Below are 23,425 nucleotides of genomic sequence, written 5' to 3' on the forward strand. Positions count from 1 at the left end.
CTGAACATGGTAGAATGTGATCTTAGCAGTTTCAAGTGGTAGAAAGTGATTTCAAGCACAGAAAGCGGTAGAACTAGGGGCAAACATACAAAAACAGTATTCAGTATAGATTCTAACATAACACCACTAACATTGTCATTAGCAGCATGAATCAGTACACATGAATCAGTACACATAAACCAAGATAGCTCACCTATTTTGGCCTCATAGGATCTTAAGGGCAGTTTCTCTGCTCTGTCTCTCTCATAAGCTCTGAAGATTCTGTCTGTAAGATGGCTGCTGGCATGTCTGGATAGAAGATTCTAGAAGATCTCAGAATGAGGCTGGGTTCCGATTGGACTAGAGTGTCAGGTGACTGGAGTACTCAGATTAACCCTGTAATGTCCTGTGCTTAGCTAGCTATATTATAGCTGATGCTGCAGACTGTTACTCTACACACAAATAAACTTTAACAGCAGGCTAACTTTTCTGCTTATCATACAACAGACCTATATAGGTATATATGTATTGTTCTGTACAGAAAACTAGCATTAAATTTCTATTAACTTCTCTTATTTTAACAGTGACTATAGAGAACATATAGATTATGCTGTTCAGTTCTTAGATTGGCTTGGACGGGCAGCTACACTCCAGTCCCCTGCAGCCGACTGTCCCACGGTGACAGCTTCGCTCTCTCCGCCGCCGGCCCGGGGTCCCCGCATGGTGTCTAGCCAGGCGTCCTCTACTGCGCCTGCGCAAGTGCCACTATCAATCAAGGCTACGTTGTCCACAGCTTACTGCACAGGCGCAGAACTACTGTGTCTGTGCAGTACGCCGCGTACAACGTGGGTTTGATTGACAGCGGAGCTTCACGCAGGCGCAGTAAGGACAAACTTGAGGTTGTCCCCTGCATCGTGCGGGGACCCCGGGCTGGCGGCAGGGAACAGAGCTATCAGCGTGGGAGCTGCAAGGGGCTGGAGGAAGCTCCAGGTAAGTAATCGGCTTTCATGTAATTTGGCTGATAATTACTTTAAATACATTTTTTCTACTTAACCTTCCTGGCGGTAAGCCCGAGCTGAGCTCGGGCTATGCCGCCGGAAGGCACCGCTGGGCCGATTTGCATAATTGCACTTTGCTAGCTGCGTGTGTAATCCGATCGCCGTCGTTCCCCGCCGATCCGCCGCTATCCGTCGCGCCGCAGCCACCCCCCCCACCAGACCCCATGCTCTGCCTGGCCAATCAGTGCCAGGCAGCGCTGAGGGGTGGATCGGAGTCCCCTTTGACGTCACGACGTCAAGGACGTCGGTGACGTCATCCCGCCCGTCGCCATGGCGACGGGGTCAAGCCCTCCAGGAGATCCCGTTCTTTGAACGGGATCTCCTGATCTCCGATAGCCGGAGGCGAGACCTTGTCTTGCTACATGATATAAGAAAAAAAAAAGCGGCTGTGCTGCCCCCTGGCGGATTTTAATAAACCGCCAGGAGGGTTAAAGAGACTCTGAAGTCTCCCTAAAATTAGGTTTTTCTTATAAAAACCTCATTACCATTATTGTCCCTCTTAAAATGCAGCAGAACCGCAGCTGAAAACCCCCTCGATCACCCCAAACTCACGGGGGTACAACCGCGGGCTCCTTCCGCATAGAGGCAGCGCAGCTCTGCCTCTATGCGCGCCAATCAGCCCGGATCTCCGCCTCTTTTCCCCACCCTTCTCAGTCTTCCTTCACTGAGAGGGGCGGGGGAGAGGCGGAGATACGCACGGATTGACGCGCATAGAGGCGGCAGCAAAATCCACAACCAAGAAAGTCGTGGATTTTGCCTGCCGTGTACCCCCTTGAGTTTGGGGTGATTGAGGGGGTTTTCAGCCGCGGTTCTGCGACGTTTCAGGCTGGCTTCACAGTGGGACGTTGCGTTTTAGGGGACATTATGGTCGCATAACGTGCCTCTAACGCAACGCCTGGTGGTGTTGGAGCAGGACGCTATCAAGAGCCGCGTTACAAGCAGCTCTTGGTGCGCCTGCTCTGTCGGAGGCACTGCGGAGACCACGCGAGCGGAGCTCTCCGCATCACGTGGTCCCACCAGCCAATCCGCGGCCGCTCCAGGATGTAAACACTGCAAGTGCAGTGAATAATAAGTAGCCATGTGCCTGGCTACGTAGCGGCCTCTCCCCGCCTCCTCTTCGCCCATAATATGAAAAAAAACCCTACTGAGCATGTGCAAACCGTCTAATGCGGCTTAGCCGCGTGTAAAGTACTGCATGCAGTACGTTATGTAGACGTGCTGCGTTACAACGTAACGCAACGTGGGCACTGTGAACAGCCCATTGATTTTTCATTGCTGTGCGTTGGGGTGCGTTACAGGCTGCTCTAACGTGCGCCTGTAACGTCCTACTGTGAAACCAGCCTTAAAGAGACTCCGTAACAAAAATTGCATCCTGTTTTTTATCATCCTACAAGTTCCAAAAGCTATTCTAATGTGTTCTGGCTTACTGCAGCACTTTCTGCTATCACAGTCTCTGTAATAAATCAATGTATCTTTCCCCTGTCAAACTTGTCAGCCTGTGTCTGGAAGGCTGCCAAGTTCTTCAGTGTTGTGGTTCTGCTATGAACTCCCCCTTCCAGGCCCCTCTATGCACACTGCCTGTGTATTATTTAGATTAGGGCAGCTTCTCTCTTATCTTTCACAAGCTAGATAAATTGTCCTCTGAGCTGGCTGGGCTTTCACATACTGAGGAAATTCAGACAAGGGCAAAGCTGTTTGCAGGAAGAAACTTTGCAGTTATTACTTTGTAAAAAATGTTTGGAATCATGTATGATTTTCGTCCTACTTCTCACGTGTACACCACTTTGTATTGGTCTTTCACGTCGAATTCCAATAGAATTGATTCATGTTTGTGGCAGTAATGTGACAAATCTGGAAAACTTTAAAGAGACTCTGTAACAAAAATTGCATCCTGTTTTTTATCATCCTACAAGTTACAAAAGCTATTCTAATGTGTTCTGGCTTACTGCAGCACTTTGTACTATAACAGTCTCTGTAATAAATCAACTTATCTATCTCTTGTCAGACTTGTCAGCCTGTGTCTGGAAGGCTGCCAAGTTCTTCAGTGTTGTGGTTCTGCTATGAACTCCCCCTTCCAGGCCCCTCTATGCACACTGCCTGTGTGTTATTTAGATTAGAGCAGCTTCTCTCTTCTCTCTTATCTTTTACAAGCTGGATAAATCGTCCTCTGAGCTGGCTGGGCTTTCACATAGTGAGGAATTACAGACAAGGGCAAAGCTGTTTGCAGGAAGAAAAGAGCAGCCTGAAACTAGTGCATGAGAGATGCAGGGGAAAAGAAACACACAAATGATCTCTTGAGATTCAAAAGGAAGGGTGTATACAGCCTGCTTGTGTATGGATGTATTTTCTATGTGTGGACATATTGTACATCAACCTACTTCCTGTTTTGGTGGCCATTTTGTTTGTTTACAAACAAACTTTTAAAAACTGTTTTTAACCACTTTTAATGCGGCGAGGAGCGGCGAAATTGTGACAGAGGGTAATAGGAGATGTCCCCTAACGCACTGGTATGTTTACTTTTGTGCGATTTTTAACAATACAGATTCTCTTTAAGAGAGACAATAATGTTAATGAGGTTTTTAAAATAAAAACCTCAAAAACCTAATTTTAGGGAGACTTCAGAGTCTCTTTAACAGGTGTGAAGTCTCTTTGGGGGGGGGGGGGAGGGGTTTGCTAACAATCTTTGTAAATATATATACTGTAGTTTGCTATTGCATTCCTCTAACAAATAATCAGCTCTCCACAGATCAGCCAGGCACGGCTGCCCCCTCCCCTCACTCTGAGCAGGGACTGCTGGGTAAGTTCAGGCATGACGTCACACCAGGAGGAGCAGTAACACATAGAGATGGGAAGTTCGGATCTTTTTAATGATCCGGATGATTCGAATCGGATCATTGAAAAGATCCGGATCTTTGATCCGAATCTCGGATCATTTTACTACCGAAGCATTCGGGGTGAAATGACTAGCAGGACAGGTCTTTCCCTGCTGTGGACAGGAGAAGGGGAGGGGGGTGGACACACAGAGAGAAGGGGAGAAGATGGACAGAGGGCAGGGAGTGGAGAGAGAAGGGAGGAGGGACGAGCAGAGAGCAGAAATGTTTGTGCACACAATACCCACATGCTGCAATCATATGCTTTACATGTATTTATTTCACCTATATGCTCATCTGTGTACTTTCCATGCAAACGTCACACAGTGAAGGAAAGCATTCCCAGAAGATAAGTGCAGCTGTTTAGTGCCGAGAGCAGGAGGATCATTTTGCCCTGCAGTCACACTGTCTGCAAAGTTACTGAGCTGTGCTGAGCCAAAAGCTTCAAATGTGTTCACTGTGCAGCACTACGGAACAGACAGCCTGTAATGGGCAGCACATTTCAGCCAGTATGTGTGCTCTACACATATCTGGCAGTGGCACCCATGTCTCCTCTCTCTCATCTACCTGTCTCCCTGCAAGGCTGCCTCCCATCCAACAGAGCGATCCCTGCTTCCAGGACCCCGCTGCCCGCTGAGAGGGGGCGTGTCGCTCCTGGCCCCGCCCCTTTTGCGATCCGAATCGTTCATTTTGATGATTCGGATGATCGACTCATTAAATAGATTCGGATCAAAGATCCGAATCGTTCATGATCCGGACAACACTAGTAACACACAGAGGTACAGCATTGCCTGGTGTGCAGGCTGAGCAGCTGCTGTGTGTTGTCACTGAGCACAGCTGAGGTTGCAGAGCAGATCACAGGAGGAAGTGCCTCAATCATAGCTGATCAGAGGGGGTCAGAGAACACAGAGCTGTCTGGGGATCCTGGATCAGGCCTGACAAACTATTCCAGCATAAGACACTTTGGGCTGGAAGGAGAAGATCTATCACAATACATGATTCTTTCTTGCAGAGAGGAAGTTGTGTAGGCGAGCCTCACAGATATAACTGTCTACTTCAACTAACTTACAACTGTTGATGCGAAATGGACCGCGCTTCCATGAAGACATCGTCCCTTTTAGGAATGGCCGTTGTACTCTTGGCTCTCGTATTGCCTGGTACGTATGTTATATGTTCAGTGGCGTAGCAATAGGGGGTGCAGAGGCACTGGTGCCCTTGGGCCAGAGGGGTGTCAAGTGGTACTCCCTCAGCTGCAGTATTAACTCTTTATTGGTCCTGTGCTGGTAATAATCACTTGTATAGATGCTTTAGGGCTTATTTTCATGGTAAAGTGAACTGTGTGCTCAGCAAGCAGTTATCAGGAGGCAGTGAGCAGTTACCAGGCAGAAGCAAGCAGTTGAGAGAGTGTGAGAGGCATTTCACTGCCTATCAACTGTGCGTGGAAAAGAGGCCTAAAAAAAGTAGTAATCATTAACAAACTGTTTCACATCCCCCTTCTTCCATTTGTGAGGCCTCTTTTCCATGAACTGTTGATAGGCAGTGAAATGCCTCTAAAACTCTCACAACTGCTCACTGCTTCCTGGTAACTGCTCACTGCTTCCTGGTAACTGCTTGTTGCTGCTTGATAACTGCTCACTGCTGCCTGGTAACTGCTCACTGCTGCCTGGTAACTGCTTGCTGAGCACACAGTTCAACTGTCTCTGTGAAAAAGAGGCCTGACACTGGTTGTCCTTGGTAGGTTAAAGGACATCTGTAACAAAGGGGCTCATGGAGGCTGCCATATTTATTTCCTTTTAAGCAATACCAGTTGCCTGGCTGTCCTGCTGATCCTGTGCCTCTAATACTTTCAGCCATAGACCCTGAACAAGCATGCAGAAGATCGGGGGGTGGACCTGCTTTTCACAACGGGGACAAGTGAATGATTGTATGGGTGGGTGGAAATTTGGTAGAGGGTGATTGAAAGGACAAGAGGCGGGGATGTGTTGGGAGCAGACTGACCAACATATAGCTGAAATTGCACTGAAAAAATGTGAGTCACCCCGCCTGGAGTATAAGATGGGGAAAATAGTTTTTGGGCGAAAGAGGGTAGAATAACAATTTATGATGCAAAAATGATGCAACACCAAGAGCGTGCTGGTGAAGCCAAGTCTTTTTGGTTGGGGCTAGCCTACTGCTTCTTAAAAAACGAAACAAAAAAAAAAGCATGCAGCGGATCAGGTGTTTTTGACATTATTGTCAGATCTGACATTAGCTGTATGCTTGTTCCTGGTGTGATTCAGACACTACATCAGTGGGGCTGCCAGGCAACTGGTATTGTTTAAAAGTAAATAAATATGGCAGCTTCCATATCCCAATCACTGCAGTTGCCCTATAAGGTGCGCTGAATCAATAGTTATGTGTAGAGTGCTTGGGAGCACTGGGGCCCATAGCTCCTTAGCTACGCCACTGTACATGTCTTCAAGAGATATAAAATAACTGAAAGAATGTATGTGCATAGTGTGTTGATTAAATTGCCCTGTTTCAGGCTTAATCCTTTCTCTAGAGTTGCGTAGGCAATCAGTTACAGAGCTGGCTGTTATTGGAAACCTAAATCCAATTGAAAAAAATGAGTTTCACTTACCTGGGGCTTCTACCAGCCCCTTGCAGCCATCCTGTGCCCTCAAAGTCACTCCTGAATCCTCTGCTCCCCCACCGACAGCTAGTTTCGTTTTTCACCACACGTATCATTACACGTCACAGGACGCTATAGCGGGTGTCAACACGTATCTTTGTAGGCGTTGACACCCGCTATAGCATCCTGTAACCGCGGTAACGCGTGAAATGATAAGCGTGGCGGTCTGCTGACTCCGAGTCAGCAAAAACATAACTAGCTGGCGACGGGGGACCAGAGGATCCGGGAGTGACGTCAAGGGCACAGGATGGCTGCAGGGGGCTGATAGAAGCCCCAGGTAAGTGAAACTCGTTATTTTCAATTGGGTTTAGGTTTCCTCAAATTGTAAGTTGGCTAGTGCAGTGGCTGGATGGTGTAATGGTTAAGGGCTCTGCCTCTGTCACAGGAGACCAGGGTTCGAATCTCGGCTTTGCCTGTTCAGTAAGCCAGCACCTATTCAGTAGGAGAACTTAGGCAAGTCTCCCTAACACTGCTACAGCCTATAGAGCGCGTCCTTGTGGCTGCAGCTCTGGCGCTTTGAGTTCGCCAGGAGAAAAGCGCAATATAAATGTTATTTGTCTTGTCTTGTCTAGCTGTGTGCAAGTAAAGCCTCATACACAGGCTAAAGTCGTTTGAAGCGTCTAACAAATGACATATTTTTACCATGTCGGATGACAATTTGTGTGCAAAAATGAAGCCAAGCGACTGTCATCAGGAAATTTGCCCGATCCATCCGGTGGATTAGCTCAGAGGACTGCTGAGCAGTTGACCACGTGTGTAGGATCTCTTGTGGAGCAGCAGATAGCAGGACTGGTATGACTGGTGCTGGATCGGTGGTGATGGCATTTTTTCTCTCCCTCTCCAGGTCATGCGCTTGTCTGTAAGAAGTGTGCCTCTGTAAGGTCCACATCCTGCACTGGCCGCACCACGCCTTGTCCTTACGGCAGTGCCTGCACGGTGTCCTATGCTTTAATCGATGGAGGTAAGTTAATCATTGCAAATGTGGACAGACGCTCCAGGTCCCACACAGCCAGCTACACTAATTCAGAGATGAAGCAGGATTGTGCAAATGTTGTACATACATTTACGCATATTGAAAATGGACCAATCGTATTCCGCCGCTGAAGGATTTGACTGGACTATTTTTAGGCTGAGTAAATTGGCCATCCCAATTCAACACATGAAACTGCAAAATCATGTATAGGCCATGGTGCACTTACAAGCCTCCTGTTTTACCCATTGTCCTAATACTTGCCTTGTGAAAGGACAACTGGAATGAGAGGGATATGGAGGCTGCTATATTTATTTCCTTTTAAACAATACCAGTTGCCTGGCAGCCTTGCTGATCTCTTTGGCTGCGGTAGTGTCTGAATCACACACCTGAAACAAGCATGCAGCTAATCTTGTCAGATCTGACAATAATGTCAAAAACACCTGATCTGCTGCATGCTTGATCAGGGTCTATGGCTAATACTATTAGAAGCAGAGGATCAGCAGGGCTGCCAGGCAACTGGTATTGTTTAAAAGGAAATAAATATGGCAGCCTCTATATCCCTCTTGTTACAGTTGTCCTTTCAGAGCATGGCGTAGGTACTGATACTACATCACAGTGACCAGGCCCATTTAAGTGGCCCTGGGGATAACTAAACCTTCCCCCATGGTCATTACCCCATTGCTCCCTGGGACCTCCTTATGTGTAGCAGTATTAGTCCCTCACCTCTCCAGGCGGGCAGCTGCCCTGCAATGTTGGCCAAGGATCAAGTCCCGGGGATTAAGGGGCAGTTCAGACGGACGGCGTCCAGCTTCTCGTCTTATTCGGGGGCTCTCTGCAACGATAACTGGCGTTCCGTCGCGATAAGCAGTGTTCGTCCCGCAAGGGGGCATGAAGATGCGGCGGTGAATCGACCCTAGAAGCCGCATGAGGCTGAAAGACTCGTTCAATCGGGATCAGAACGCCATCTAAGTTCACGTATGCTTTAAGATGTTTTTTCTAAAGCTGGCTATACATGCGTAGATTTTTACCAGCAGATTCGCTCACTCTGACCAAATCTGCTGTTATCTACAATGCAACAAGCCACATCAATTGTAATTTTGATCGCTTTGCGGTAAAAATCAATGGAGATTATGACTGGATGGTCATAAATTTGAGCCCCTTCAGTACCAACCTGCTACAGTGCACGAGCTGGTTCTGGCCCCGCCCCCCCACCAGGAGGTAGAGACCGCCCTGGTAAGTGCTGGGGAGGATGATGGTGGGTGTTCCCAAAAGTGGACTGGAAAGTATCAATGTATTTATCTTTTTAAATTGTTTCTTTTTTTAATTTTTATCTAATTTTTTTTTTTTGGGGGGGGGGGGGGGGGGTGTATAAGCGATAATTCAATGTAGCATATCTATATATATATATATATATATATATATATATATATATATATATATATATATATATATATATATATATATAATAGAGTAAGTGCCTCAACCTTCGAGCAGGAAGAAGTACTTTGCATGAGAAAATGTATGCGTTCTCAAACACCAAGTTTAAGGCTTCTTTGCCACGGACTGTTGAGCTGTGTGCTCAGCAAGCAGTTACCAGGCAGCAGTGAGCAGATACCAGGCAGCAGTGAGCAGTTATCAAGCAGCAACAAGCAGTTACCAGGCAGCAGTAAGCAGTTGTAAGAGTTTGAGAGGCATTTTACTGCCTATCAACTGTCCGTGGAAAAGAGGCCTACCCTAGCAAGTCTGGCTTTGCAAATCTGGCCTAATTGGCTATTCATGAGGCAATGCTCATGCAAATTTGCTTTTGCATGCCAAACTAGGCAGAGTCAAAAAACTAATACCGCAAAGCGGTCGCCCTGCTACATGCCAGTGATGAGCGAAAATGCAAAAATTTATTTGGACAAATTTTTACCGAATTTCCACCTAATTTCGTTTTGACAGGCAAATTTTCCATCAAATTTTTTTGCGTTAATTTTCGCCTAATGCCAGTCATTTTTGCGTTACTTGCGTATTATTGCGGACATTTTCCGCATAAGGGCATTAGCGTCCGCATTCAGAGAAGTTTCTTGCGCATTATTGCGGACATTTTTCCGTATAAACGTCCGCATAAACTGAATTTCCATGCGGATTATTGTGGACATTTTTCCGCATAAGGGCATAAGCATCCACATACAATGAATTTTCGATGCTGGTCGAAAATGCAAATATTTCTGAAGATTTTCGTGAAAATTCGCCAAAAACGAAAACGGGATTTTTGATGCGAAAATGACTTAGGCGAAAATTCGCAAGCAACACTGCTACATGCTACATTAGCACTATCTAGGAGCACCACGGGGAGGATTCCCAATGCCCCCTTTTTATACAACCGGGGGGACCGCGAGGTCCCAGGCTCTCTCGCTGCCTGGGAACCACAGCGGCACCCCGGAGGGGGAGGCTAGGTGGCGCAGGCGAACACCCTCCCCCCCCACAAGCGTGGCCAGCGCCGGGGAGAGCCGTCCGCACTCACCTCCCAATATTGAAAACAGGCACTTACCTTCATGTCCATTGCGTTCTGCTACATGCGCATTAACTTGGGGGCACCATATGAGAAAGGAGTGAAGCATAGGTTACCCCGAGCTTTAGAGCTCAGGGCTGGCTCACATACAACACTCCGGGGGGGGGGGGGTTGAAGGACAAGCGCAGACGACTAACTCCAGGGCTCACACCGCCAGAGCAAGCCATCCACCACCTGCCTCCAAAGGATACAAACAGCGGGGATGCCGCCGTGGTTCCCAGGCAGTGAGAGAGCCTGGGACCCTGCGGTCCCCCCGGTTGTATAAAAAGGGGGTATTGGGAAGCCTCTCCGTGGCGCTCCTGGATAGTGCTAATGTAGCATGTAGCAGTGTTGCTTGCAAATATTCGCCTAAGTCATTTTCGCATCGAAAATCCCGTTTTCGTTTTTGGCGAATTTTCACGAAAATCTTCAGAAATATTTGCATTTTCGACCAGCATCGAAAATTCATTGTATAGTTTTTTTGACCCTGCATAGTTTGGCATGTGAAAGCAAATGCATATTTGCATGAGCATTGCCTCATGAATAGCCAATTAGGCCAGATTTGGAAAGCCAGACTTGCTAGGGTTAAACTTGGTGTTTGAGCACGCATACATTTTCTAATGGAAAGCCTAAAGGTGGGTACACACATCAGATAAAAGTCTTTGGAAAATGAAAGATCACTGACCAATGTTACCCCCTTCCATGTAGTATGAGAGCCATACCTACGCAGTCTATTCTATTGAGCTGAACTCCCCATCAGATAAAATTTTTTGCAAGTGGACCTGAACGCTTGCACAGGACAGCAGGAAAACCTAGAGAAATTCCCCCTGACTGTATATGGCAGAGCTAGTAGATAAGCTCGTTTTAAAAGCACAGGATGTTAACAACATGTCTGCTTCCGTGAATCAGGAAGTAGAAACAGTGTAGATTTATTTTAGGATGTGTATTAGCCGTAACAAATGCTTTTTGTTTAAAGGTTTTTATGCAGTTGTGGATCTTTTAGAGCAGAGAGGGCGTTCTGAGATAAGTAGGGCACGACGGTCTTGACATCAGACCTTTTGTCCTGGAGATTTGGCTCAGTTCAGTTCCCTGATGGGCATCACTACTTTTCTTACCACTTATACTACTTATACAGGTAGTCCCTGACTTACGAACAACCCACCGATACGAACGGCATGGATTCTGTGTTTCCACGGGAACAAGTCAAAACATTTTTTTTTCAAATTGAACTTATAGTTTTGAGAAAATCGATTAAAAAAAAAAATTAAAGAAAAAATGGCTTTTAAACTTTGTATAAGCAGGTACAGAGGGCAGAGGGGGACACTGGAGGCACAGGGGGAAACAGAGGAGGGACAGGGATGGCACAATGTTCCGACTTAAGAACAGATGCAGGTTAAGAATGAACCTACAGTCCCTATCTTATTCGTTAACCAGGGACTGCCTGTATATATATACCCGCAGACAAGCCTATCAGTCAATACGCCTACAATGCCACCACCACTCATTTTTGGCCTAAAACAAGGCTAAAAGCTATGATTTGCTGATTTGATGAACCCCCCCCCCCCTCCCTTCAAATCTGCTACAGTTATTAATAATATTATTATTTAGTATTTACATAGCACCAATATCTTCCACACTGCTGTCCAAAGTATATATTGTCTTGTCACTTTACTGTCCCTCAGAGCTCACAATCTAATCACAATCATATGCTGGATCCACACGGTGCGTTCGCGCACTCGATTTCCCGCTCGATTCCCGTGATTCGTTTATTTCCAACATGTCCGATTTGGATTTCGATAGATCGTTAGGTCGATTCGGCATACTTTGCATGCGAATCGACGTAACGATCCATCGAAATCCAAATCGGACATGTTAGAAATAAACGAACCACGGGAATCGAGCGGGAAATCGAGTGCGCGAACGCACCGTGTGGATCCAGCAATAGCCATATGTCTATGTACAGTGGCTTGCAAAAGTATTCGGCCCCCTTGATGTTTTCCACATTTTGTCACATTACTGCCACAAACATGCATCAATTTTATTGGAATTCCACGTGAAAGACCAATACAAAGTGGTGTACACATGAGAAGTGGAATGAAAATCATACATGATTCCAAACATTTTTTACAATTCAATAACTGCAAAGTGGGGTGTGCATAATTATTCGGTCCCCTGAGTCAATACTTTGTAGAACCACCTTTTGCTGCAATTACAGCTGCCAGTCTTTTAGGGTATGTCTCTACCAGCTTTGCACATCTAGAGACTGAAATCCTTGCCCATTCTTCTTTGCAAAACAGCTCCAGCTCAGTCAGATTAGATGGACAGCGTTTGTGAACAGCAGTTTTCAGATCTTGCCACAGATTCTGGATTGGATTTAGATCTGGACTTTGACTGGGCCATTCTAACACATAGATATGTTTTGTTTTAAACCATTCCAATGTTGCCCTGGCTTTATGTTTAGGGTCATTGTCCTGCTGGAAGGTAACCCTTCGCCCCAGTCTCATCTTCTCAAGTCTTTTGCAGACTCGTTTTCTTCCAAGTTTGCCCTGTATTTGGCTTCATCCATCTTCCCATCAACTCTGACCAGCTTCCCTGTCCCTGCTGAAGAGAAGCACCCCCAGAGCATGATGCTGCCACCACCATATTTGACAGTGGAGATGGTGCATTCAGAGCAGGGCTGTGGAGTCGGTCCAAAAATCCACCGACTCCGACTCCGACTCCTTAGTTTAAGATTCCACCGACTCCGACTCCTCGACTCCTCTAATTTGCATATTACAATTTTGTTGATTAAAAGTATGTAACATGAAATTCGTCTCTTAACTGCCAACGCTTAGGAATTTTACAAGACAACTGAAGTGAGAAGGATATGTAGACTACTATATTTATTCCCTTTAGACTAAAACTAGTCCTTGGTAAGAGTACTTGTAAAAGGTACAAACCGGAACAAAGAACATCTATCAGGCCCTAGGCAATGTAAGTGTGGGTACATGTAAGAATGATGTGCAGGTACTCTGCAGGGGAATGAGGTGATTCTTCCTCTATTACACATTCTTCATGCACAATCTGAACAAGGTTTATGGGTGACAGACAACACCTCTGTGTTCAATGTGCACAGCATTCTCAGTGGATTCCCTGCAGCTTTGTGGGGAGTGCATATGTAGAGTATAGTACTACTGTGTAACAAAGTAAACCTGAGACAGATGAAATTAAAGTTTTATACATACCTGGGGCTTCCTCCAGCCGCCTTCAGGATAATCAGTCCCTCGTTGTCCTCCTCCACCACCTGGATCTTCTGCTATGAGTCCAGGTACTTGAGCCAGTCGGGCGTAGTGCGCATGCACACACTCCGCCGCCAGGAGCATACTACACCTGTGCAGCACTATTGCGCAGGTGCAGAATGTTCCTGGCTGTGGGAGCGGCATGCGGCCGGACAGCGCTGACTGGCTGAATTACCAGGACTCATTGCAGAAGATCCGGGTGGTGGAGGACAGCGAGGGACTGATTAGCCTGAAAGGGGCTGGAGGAAGCCCAAGGTATGTATAAAACTTTACTTTTCATCCGTCTCAGGTACCCTTTAATTTGTAGTCACCAAACCAAATTTTAACAACATATCAAATTATTTGATTTCATCAGCAAAGGGAGTGCATACATTTGCATAAATCAGCATCAGTGCAGAATTATTTCCATCTCGTTGACCATCTCTATTAGTGACACGGCTACACATCAGGCTTTATTCTTACAGCATAGATGTTATTTAGTATCTATAAGAGATTCCTGTGTACACATCAAATATACAGTCACAATCAGATATGTATATCTGACCTTAAAAATACGGGGACTGCTTTATTGAAGCAGCACAAGTAACTAATTTTGATTGGGTTATTTCATTTTTGTGGACTAAGCACAGCTATTACTGTATATATACTGTATATATACATTATTTTTAATGACTATTATCTGAGAAATAGAACATTTTATCATATTTTCTATTTTAATGACAGTTACAAATTCATTAGGAGTCGGAGTAGGAGTCGGTGCATTTTTTCCCGACTCCGACTCCAGGCACCCAAAATTGCCCGACTCCACGACTCCGACTCCACGACTCCGACTCCACAGCCCTGATTCAGAGTGATGTGCAGTGTTATTTTTCCGCCACACATAGCGTTTTGCATTTTGGCCAAAAAGTTCAATTTTGGTCTCATCTGACCAGAGCACCTTCTTCCACATGGTTGCTGTGTCCCCGCATGGCTTGTGGCAAACTGCAAACGGGACTTCTTATGTTTTTCTGTTAACAATGGCTTTCTTCTTGCCACTCTTCCATAAAGGCCAACTTTGTGCAGTGAACGACTAATAGTTGTCCTATGGACAGAGTCTCCCACCTGAGCTGTAGATCTCTGCAGCTCGTCCAAAGTCACCATGGGCTTATTGACTGCATTTCTGATCAGCGCTCTTGTCTTGGTAGGTTTACAGTTGTGCCGTACTCCTTCCATTTCTGAATGATCGCTTGAACAGTGCTCTGTGGGATGTTCAAGGCTTTGGAAATCTTTTTGTAGCCTAAGCTTGCTTTAAATTTCTCAGTAACGTTATCCCTGACCTGTCTGGTGTGTTCTTTGGACTTCATGGTGTTGTTGCGCCCAATATTCTCTTAGACAACCTCTGAGGCCCTCTCAGAGCAGCTGTATTTGTACTGACATTAGATTACACACAGGTGCACTCTATTTAGTCATTAGCACTCATCAGGCAATGTCTATGGGAAACTGACTGCACTCAAACCAAAGGGGGCTGAGTAATTACGCACACCCTACTTTGCAGTTATTACTTTGTAAAAAATGTTTGGAATCATGTATGATTTTCGTCCTACTTCTCACGTGTACACCACTTTGTATTGGTCTTTCACGTCGAATTCCAATAGAATTGATTCATGTTTGTGGCAGTAATGTGACAAATCTGGAAAACTTTAAAGAGACTCTGTAACAAAAATTGCATCCTGTTTTTTATCATCCTACAAGTTACAAAAGCTATTCTAATGTGTTCTGGCTTACTGCAGCACTTTGTACTATAACAGTCTCTGTAATAAATCAACTTATCTATCTCTTGTCAGACTTGTCAGCCTGTGTCTGGAAGGCTGCCAAGTTCTTCAGTGTTGTGGTTCTGCTATGAACTCCCCCTTCCAGGCCCCTCTATGCACACTGCCTGTGTGTTATTTAGATTAGAGCAGCTTCTCTCTTCTCTCTTATCTTTTACAAGCTGGATAAATCGTCCTCTGAGCTGGCTGGGCTTTCACATAGTGAGGAATTACAGACAAGGGCAAAGCTGTTTGCAGGAAGAAAAGAGCAGCCTGAAACTTCAGTGCATGAGAGATGCAGGGGGAAAGAAACACACAAATGATCTCTTCAGATTCAAAAGGAAGGCATACAGCCTGCTTGTGTATGGATGTATTTTCTATGTGTGGACATACTGTACATCAACCTACTTCCTGTTTTGGTGGCCATTTTGTTTGTTTATAAACAAACCTTTTAAAACTGTTTTTGACTACTTTTAATGCGGCGGGGAGCGGCGAAATTGTGACAGAGGGTAATAGATGTCCCCTAACGCACTGGTATGTTTACTTTTGTGTGATTTTAACAATACAGATTCTCTTTAAGGGGGCCCAAATACTTTTGCAAGCCACTGTATATATCGTGCAGTGCATGTATTGTAGTCTATGGCCAATTTAGGGGAAGCCAATTATATTTTCTGTATGTTTTTGAGATGTGGGAGGGAACTGGAGTGCCCGGAGGAAACCCACGCAGACACAGGGAGAACATACTAAGTCCATGCAGATAGTGCCTTGGCTAGGATTTGGATCAGGAACCCAGCACAGTTATCCCCTCATGCAGAGCACACAATCGAGTTCAGTCAGTGCGTATAGCTACCTGTCCTCACTCTGGCGTGCATCCTCTAGTGTCCCCTGTGCAGCTTCCTAACTGGCCAATGGAGCTCCAGGCTCACGGTCATGTGACCACAGTGAGCCTGGAGCTCACTTGGCCAGTTCAGAAGCTGCAAGGGAGACAATAGAGGGTGCAAGCTGGAGCAAGGACAGGTAGCCCCACGCTCTGCATACAGGGGCCTCTGCACACATCACCCGGGGTATATCCCCTGCAGATAGGCTGACAAAACGTCAGTCTGTCTCTGTTGCTATATGGGACTTAGTGAATGTCCTGGTATCTTGCTTTTGGGCACATGGCCATTATGACATGTAATTATGGCACCTAATTGCATTGTGTGTAATGTTGCAGTGCCGCCTGGCATCCAGTCAGGTCTGTTGCTCTGAAACTGAAGCCCTTCTAGGCCTTTTACACGTGTGCTTGCTTACTGAGCATGCCTGGCAGCTCTTAGTGCACATGCCCAGTACATGCAGGATCTTCCAATGCAGCGCTTCAGCTTCCGTTTCCATTCCATTGGGCGCATCGGTCCAGAAAAATTGGTGCAGTAGATTGTGCGGAACGGATGCATTTGAACGGACGGATGTGAGCGGATAACATTTGATCCATTCACATCTGTTGCAATCTCTTCTGATCTGTGAATGGACCGTTTTTTTCCGTATAAAAAAAAACAGGTGATTACACCTGCCAGTTAGTGTTCATCTGTGGGGTAGACTCCATATTGCCCAAAACCGCTTGGCCAGATATTCTTTTGTTCCAGACCTTGACATTGGCTCCGCTCAGTCAGATAGGACTTGGATGGTGGTACAATTATCTTGTAAGTAAATGTAGGAAGGAGGATAGCAGACAGGAACTGTCCTGAGGGTCATATGGGGGGGGGGGGGGGGGGGGGGGGGCAGCAGGGGAGATAGTGTTGAGGCTTCCCTCTATTTAGGTGGTGAGTTAGGGCCCGTTTCCACTAGCTCGAATTCGCATACAGATTCGCAAAACCAATACAAGTAAATGGGCCTGTTTCCACTTGTCAGAAAAACTGAGCGTTTTGCTGTGCAGGAAAAATCTGCACAGCAGAGCAATCAGAATCTGCACACCGCACACACCGATTGCGATTCGCATGTAATGTATTTAATAGGAATTTGCATTGCGTTTTCGCTATGCGAATTTTCCATGCGAATTCACGTCGTTTTTTGTGTAAAATCAATGTAAAAGCACACAGGCACTGACATGGTTAAAATCGCAGACCTACAAGAATACACGAAAAACCCATACGAATTCACATCCTCATGAAAATTAGTTTATGCGTTTTCAGCTGAGAAATCACACTGCACTAGTGGAAACGGGCCCTAACTTTTGATTCGCTGAAGATTACATTTACTCGCCCGCATGTCTACAATATGTAGTTTATGGCTACATTGTTATAGTACCCAGGAAACGGTACAGGAAGTTTGGTGGTGGGAGTTTCATATCACTTTAATCCGTTCCTTTGACCTAGAAAGATGTTTCTCTGTAACCTTTGTACAGCATTATACATGTTTGTCAGAGGCAGGCTTGTTGGTTTTCGAATCTTCACCACAGTCTTCTTTTAGCTGTTTTTGTAATCCAACACCATAGAATACCCTTTCCCTGGTATACTCACTCACATTCTAGTAATGACTGTTGTAACCACAAGTGTAATCCATCAAATATGACAAGGGCTAAGGATGGGATATTGTCTTGGAATTGTCTGAGATTCAGTCAGAGTTGGATGTGTGTCAAGATATCAAGTACAAATGAGGGCTCTGTATGCCTGGTTATTTGGTCACTTAGCAGATTCTTGTCTGATGATGTATATCAGTCCTTCAATAAATATACATAGACTTGTTGGTCTGCCAGTCTTTCAAACCCTCATTTAAAGAGTAACTTCAGCCTAAACAAACATACTGTCATTAAGTTACATTAGTTATGTTAATTGAAATAGATAGGTAATATAATCTCTTACCCACCCTGTTTTTAAAAGAACAGGCGAATGTTTGTGATTTCATGATGGCAGCCATCTTTTTGGTTGAAAGGAGGTGACAGGGATCATGGGACACAGTTCCAACTGTCCTGTGTGCTGATCACCCCTCCCAGTTGCTAGGCAACGTGAATAACAACATAGGAATTCCCATCATGTTCTGCACAGCATCAGGGAAAAAAAGCCTGGGCTTTTTTTCTTTGATGGGTGGAGCTTAGCTAGAAATGCAGCTAAAAATGATGCTTTGGTAAGAAAAACAAAGTTCTGATGCTGTGAAACTGTTAAACGCCAAGCCTTTTCAGTTCTGCTGAGTAGATTTTTAGTCAGGAGGTTCACTTTAACCACTTTGCATCCACAACTTGTTTCCCACTTATGGACCAGAGCAGTTTTGACAGTTTAGCTATGTCCTTATTTAATCAGAAATCACTTTATCCCTGCTTATGACATGTATATGTTTCTTTTTGAAGACAAACTAGGCTTTCATTGTATGCCATTTTTTCCCCTCAAACAATTTTTGTTTTCTATGAATTTTAATGGGAAAACAAGGAAAATAATTAAAAAAACATTTTCTCAGTTTTACCAATTCCAGTTTAAAAATAAAAAGTGCTACTGTAGATCAAAACAAATTTTGTTTGGCTATTTTTACCGCTTATCACAAAACTCAGATTATGTTCCGGTCACAATTTATGGTGAAGGTATTTGATTCTGAAATAATGCTACAGAGTGCATTTTTCACTGTGAGCTGAGAAAATAAAAGTATTTTTAATGGTAAAAAAAATCCATCTCTGTTATGAACCTGAACGGAGAAACTGGGGTTGATTGCAGTTTGCAGCAACACAGACACTGAGACAGGAATAAACTATGCAGGAAGGTTTATTTACAATTGTGCATACAGTATTATGCAATATCAATGCAGCAGCACACATAACACTATGTACAGCAGTCAGAGAATATGGTGGCAATTATATACAAGAACGCAACCACCACATACATACACACCATACAATCAAGGCAAGATGCAAACCCCCCAAACCCTATCTATCTATCTAAATATATACAGGATATATATACACACAGATACACCGGACAAAGATATACAATATATACACCAATCGCAGTACAAGAAGGCAGGCACAAAATCAGTCAGGACAAAGCATAGGTCGGCAACAATCGAGCAATCACGGTACACAAGGAGCAGGCAGTAAACGAGGTCAGACAGAATCTAGGTTCAGAAACAGGATAACAGATACAGGGATACAGGATACCAGAGAACCAGGGTTGTCCAGATACTCCAGCTAGCGAGCACAAAGTTCTGGCCAAGGTTGCTCCTTGCAGGGCTCTTTAAGGAGGACACACCTGCAGCATGATTGACAAGCAAAGTCCATAGAGAGCAACCCTTGCAGTGGCAGAGCTGTCTCCAGCCAGCATAGAGCCACCCAGTGGTGGAACAAGGAAAGTTCAGGTCCTGCAAAGTCTCTAGAGCCATCTGCTGGTGGAATAAAGGAAGTTCAGAGTTCAACACGATGCTGCCACCAGCAGGCAGGAAGTGGCATGACCATATTCCTAACAATCTCATTAGCTCAGGAAACATATATTCCCATTCACCAATTAGAGCTGCATCAGATCGTGCCAGAAATGTGCACAGGAGCAAGCCCAATCCTGCACAGCACTGCTTCTGCTACAAGACGTATATCTACTGACTCATCGCTTAGATGAAGTCACAGAGGACGTAGATATAATGTAGTGGTGGATAAAGTGGTTAAAGGACCACTGCTGCGAAAATTGTAGCATTTAAATATTTACAACTAAGAAGTTCATTTCTCCCAGAGTAAAATGAGCTATAAATTACTTTTCTCCTATGTTGCTGTAGCTTACAGTAGTTATTAGACATACGAAAGAACTAATAGGTTATGGACTAGCCCATCTCCTCATGGGGATTCTCAGGGTTTTCTTTATTTCAGAAGCACTTAGTGAATTGCAGTTGCTCTGTCAAACTTCCAAGATAGTGTGCTTCAGGATTGCTTTTGTAAAAAGTAAACAAAATGCTAAAAATCCCCCACGAGGAGATGAACTAGTCCAACACCTGTCAGTTAAATAGGAGAAACATAATTTATGGCTCATTTTACTCATGAAATGTACTTCCTATTTGTAGGTGTATATATGCATTTTAAATGTTACAATGTTTTCTGATAGTGGCCCTTTAATAAGCTTGTGCACACTTTCAACTTATAGGAAGTGGTAAAACTAATTTTTCCTTCTGCGACTATTTCTACTCATCCTCCCCCCTCTTGTCTCCAAAGGATGAAACGGAGAGACAGAGAGTGGCATAACTTGGAAGTTGGTCAACATATGTACCGTATACACTCGAGTATAAGCCGACCTCCCAACTTTTACCCCCCCCCCCCCCCCCCCCAAAAGAAACCAAACTGAAAAAAAAAAACTGAAAAAATGATTGCCTCATGTAAAAGTCGAGGGTATAATATTCAGCAGTGCCCTGCATGCAGTATGACAGCTTGTGCTGTTAGTCATGGCATATTTTGATGGCCATGGCAGGCCTCTGTGTGCCACTCTGCACTCCCATGTGCGCACTGCTGTTGGGCTGTAGCAGCTTTTGTATGCCGCACGTTGTCCTCTGAGTCTTCCAGACACTGCAGTATATGTAATGGAGCTGTGTAGCAATGACCCCATTTGCTGTGTTCCGTAATATCTATAGCAGATTACCTTAATGTCTGTCCATTACGGTGTGCTGTAAAGAAGGACTAATATAGTCGATGCAATCTCAGGATCACCAAAAAAATTCCTTATGAAAAAGCTTTGACACATATACAGAACAACAAGTCATTATGCCCGATATATCTTTTTCCTTTCCTATGGGAGCTGTCTGGTATGTGCTGCATGTCCGGATGCCATTTCATATCTGATTAGCTTATATTCATTCGTACTTTTTCTGTAGGTTGTGTACGCCTGGTAAGTTCAGGCGCCCCCAGCACGTCATTATTGAATCCTTTTCTGGTTTCCTCCCATTGAGCCATACAGGTTTGCATTGATCCTCTATGCCATTTGTCTAAGGATCTACATGTTATGTATCTCTCGCACTGTTTAACATCTTGTGCACAATGTGGTACAGTTTCTTGTCTGGGACCAATGGGTTAATAGGGGGACTGATATTTACTAGTCCTCATGGCTTGTATCCCATTGGGTCTGCTGGGTCTATGCTCTGTATTACTTTTTCTTCTTTCATTTTTTCTTTTTCTTCTTTTTTTGAACTACCCTTCTTTCCATCTGGGTATATTTCCTGGGTACTATTACTATTGAAAAGACTTTGGGTACACACTTTATTACTAACCTCTTAGGTGTATAAAGCTCTTGGACCGGTTTCGGTGTATATGTTACAAACCTTGTTTGGTGGTGGGTCCTTTGTAATTCCTCGCGACCACCTCTAGTGGTCTTCTGAGAAAGTGTATTGTGTGACTTCTAATGTGTTGTTGTTTGCTTTTTTTTTTTTTATAGAATTGGGTATCTTGGCCTGATGAAGGGCAGATTCACTGTTATAAAAGCCCGAAACGAACGTGTGTCGTTGCCTTGAAAAAACAAATACCCATAAAGCAACAATTACTCTCTAAGTCAAACTAAGATTTTGTCCATAATTTTGGCTCCATGAGGACCCATTGTTTGATATTCAAGAATCGTGTTTTTATACATTTTATACTTTTTGATATACTTGTTCTGTATATGTGTCAATAAAGCTTTTTCATAAGGAATTTTTTTGGTGATCCTGAGATTGCATCGACTATATTAGCCCTTCTTTAAAGCAATATACCAGTTATGGTGGGCAAGGTGGACTGCCCCTAAAAGGACTGTGTTTTGATCCTTCACAATATAAAGGACCTTACCCAATAGTATTTTTTAACATTACGGTGTGCTGTAGCCAGAGTGAAGCATATTGTAATGCAGGCAGACTCTGTCTTCCCACGCTCCGACTGTCTCCCCCCGGAATAAGCAGAGCGCTTCTCTAAGGCAGAGTACTATAATGTAATTGAGCTGCCTGGTAATGTATACAAGTACCCCGCCATGTGCAGTGTGTCCTATTATTACTATAATGGTCATTACACTTTGCTGTGCATTATAAACTACTCCACTCTGATGGGGAGGCGCCACAGTGTGTTAGACATTACGGTACTCACAGGGCACACTACAACATGGTCAGGGGCATAGCAATAGGCATGCAGAGGTTGTGACTGCATCTGGGGGCCCTCCCTCAACTACAGTATTAGCTCTCTATTGGTCCTGTGCTAATAATAATCACTTCTTTAGATACTTTGAATAGTGGCAATCATTAACAAATTATTCCCCATTCCCTTCTTGTACCTTTGACACTGTAGTTGCCATTGGCAGGTTTTGGTGCACCATATAAATTATGTATAGAGTGCTTGGGGGGCCCCATTGTAAAACTTGCATCGGGGCCCTTAGCTCCTGAGCTACGCCACTGAACATGGTGGGGGTCTTATATACATTACCAGAAAGCTAAATTATATATTGTGGTGGCTGATAGACTCAGGGGAGGAGTCAGAATTTACAACTACTCGTGTATAAGCCACTTTATTGCTCTCAAAACCTCGGCCTGTACTCAAGTATATACGGGACGTATTTTCAATGGAAGATCGGAAAGCTCTCTTATCTGGAAACATTCTGAAAAAAGATTTCTGTACAGACCTGCTGCTCAACAGCCTGTACTGTTCTGGGGAGGGGGGAGGAGTAACGCAAGCTCCTCCACTGTGAGGACGACAGCAGACAACATAATGCGATCATATGATGAACTACTGTTGTCTGCAATAGTTGTCACAGTGTAATGGAGCATTACAGTTTTGTATACATACTAGATAAGTCATTAAAAAAATGAATGATCCATGACTGGTCATTAGGCAATGGTTGGCTTTATAATCAGTCCACATTGTGAAAAGATTACAACCAACAATGGTTCTCAGTTACAACAAAAAAAATCATTCTTTGCAGATCTGTTTGGGCAAATATCGAGATTTTACACTGGAACTTTGAATAAATGTCCCTAGACTGTTACTCTGCACTATGCAGGACCGGCTCTACCATGAAGCAATCACTGCATTTAGGCTACAAAATCTTAGCGGAGACACCGGCAACATCGAGTGACACACAGAGTGGCAGCAGGAGAAGCTCAATTACCTGGTCTATCGGTGGGACCTCTTCTTTCACTGTGCCTGTCTGACCACCATGTGGCAGTGTCTCTCTTTAGAAGCTGCCGCACGGTGGTCAGAGACAGTGCAAGGAGATTTGGTGATAGACTGAGTAATTCAGCTTACCCTGTTGCCTCTCTGCATAATCTAAGGGGAGGGGAACACTGACTGCACCACTGAAAAGGAGGGTAGGGAATGTACCCAATGTTTGATGGCG

The 23,425-nt window shown here is 44.7% G+C and overlaps 1 protein-coding gene across 1 annotated transcript in view; it reads left to right on the plus strand.

Annotated features, from left to right (window-relative positions):
- Positions 1–4,654: 4,654 nt before the first annotated feature.
- LOC137522933 (phospholipase A2 inhibitor and Ly6/PLAUR domain-containing protein-like) overlaps positions 4,655–23,425 on the plus strand; it is a 34,599-nt gene continuing 15,828 nt past the window's right edge. Inside the window, exons 1-2 of the mRNA XM_068243089.1 lie at positions 4,655–5,064; positions 7,423–7,539. Coding sequence (XP_068099190.1) covers positions 4,992–5,064; positions 7,423–7,539 — 190 coding nt within the window. The 5' untranslated portion in view covers positions 4,655–4,991. The remainder of the gene's footprint in view (positions 5,065–7,422; positions 7,540–23,425) is intronic.

Source organism: Hyperolius riggenbachi, chromosome 6, assembly GCF_040937935.1.
Source record: "Hyperolius riggenbachi isolate aHypRig1 chromosome 6, aHypRig1.pri, whole genome shotgun sequence".
In the NCBI taxonomy this organism is placed as follows: domain Eukaryota; kingdom Metazoa; phylum Chordata; class Amphibia; order Anura; family Hyperoliidae; genus Hyperolius; species Hyperolius riggenbachi.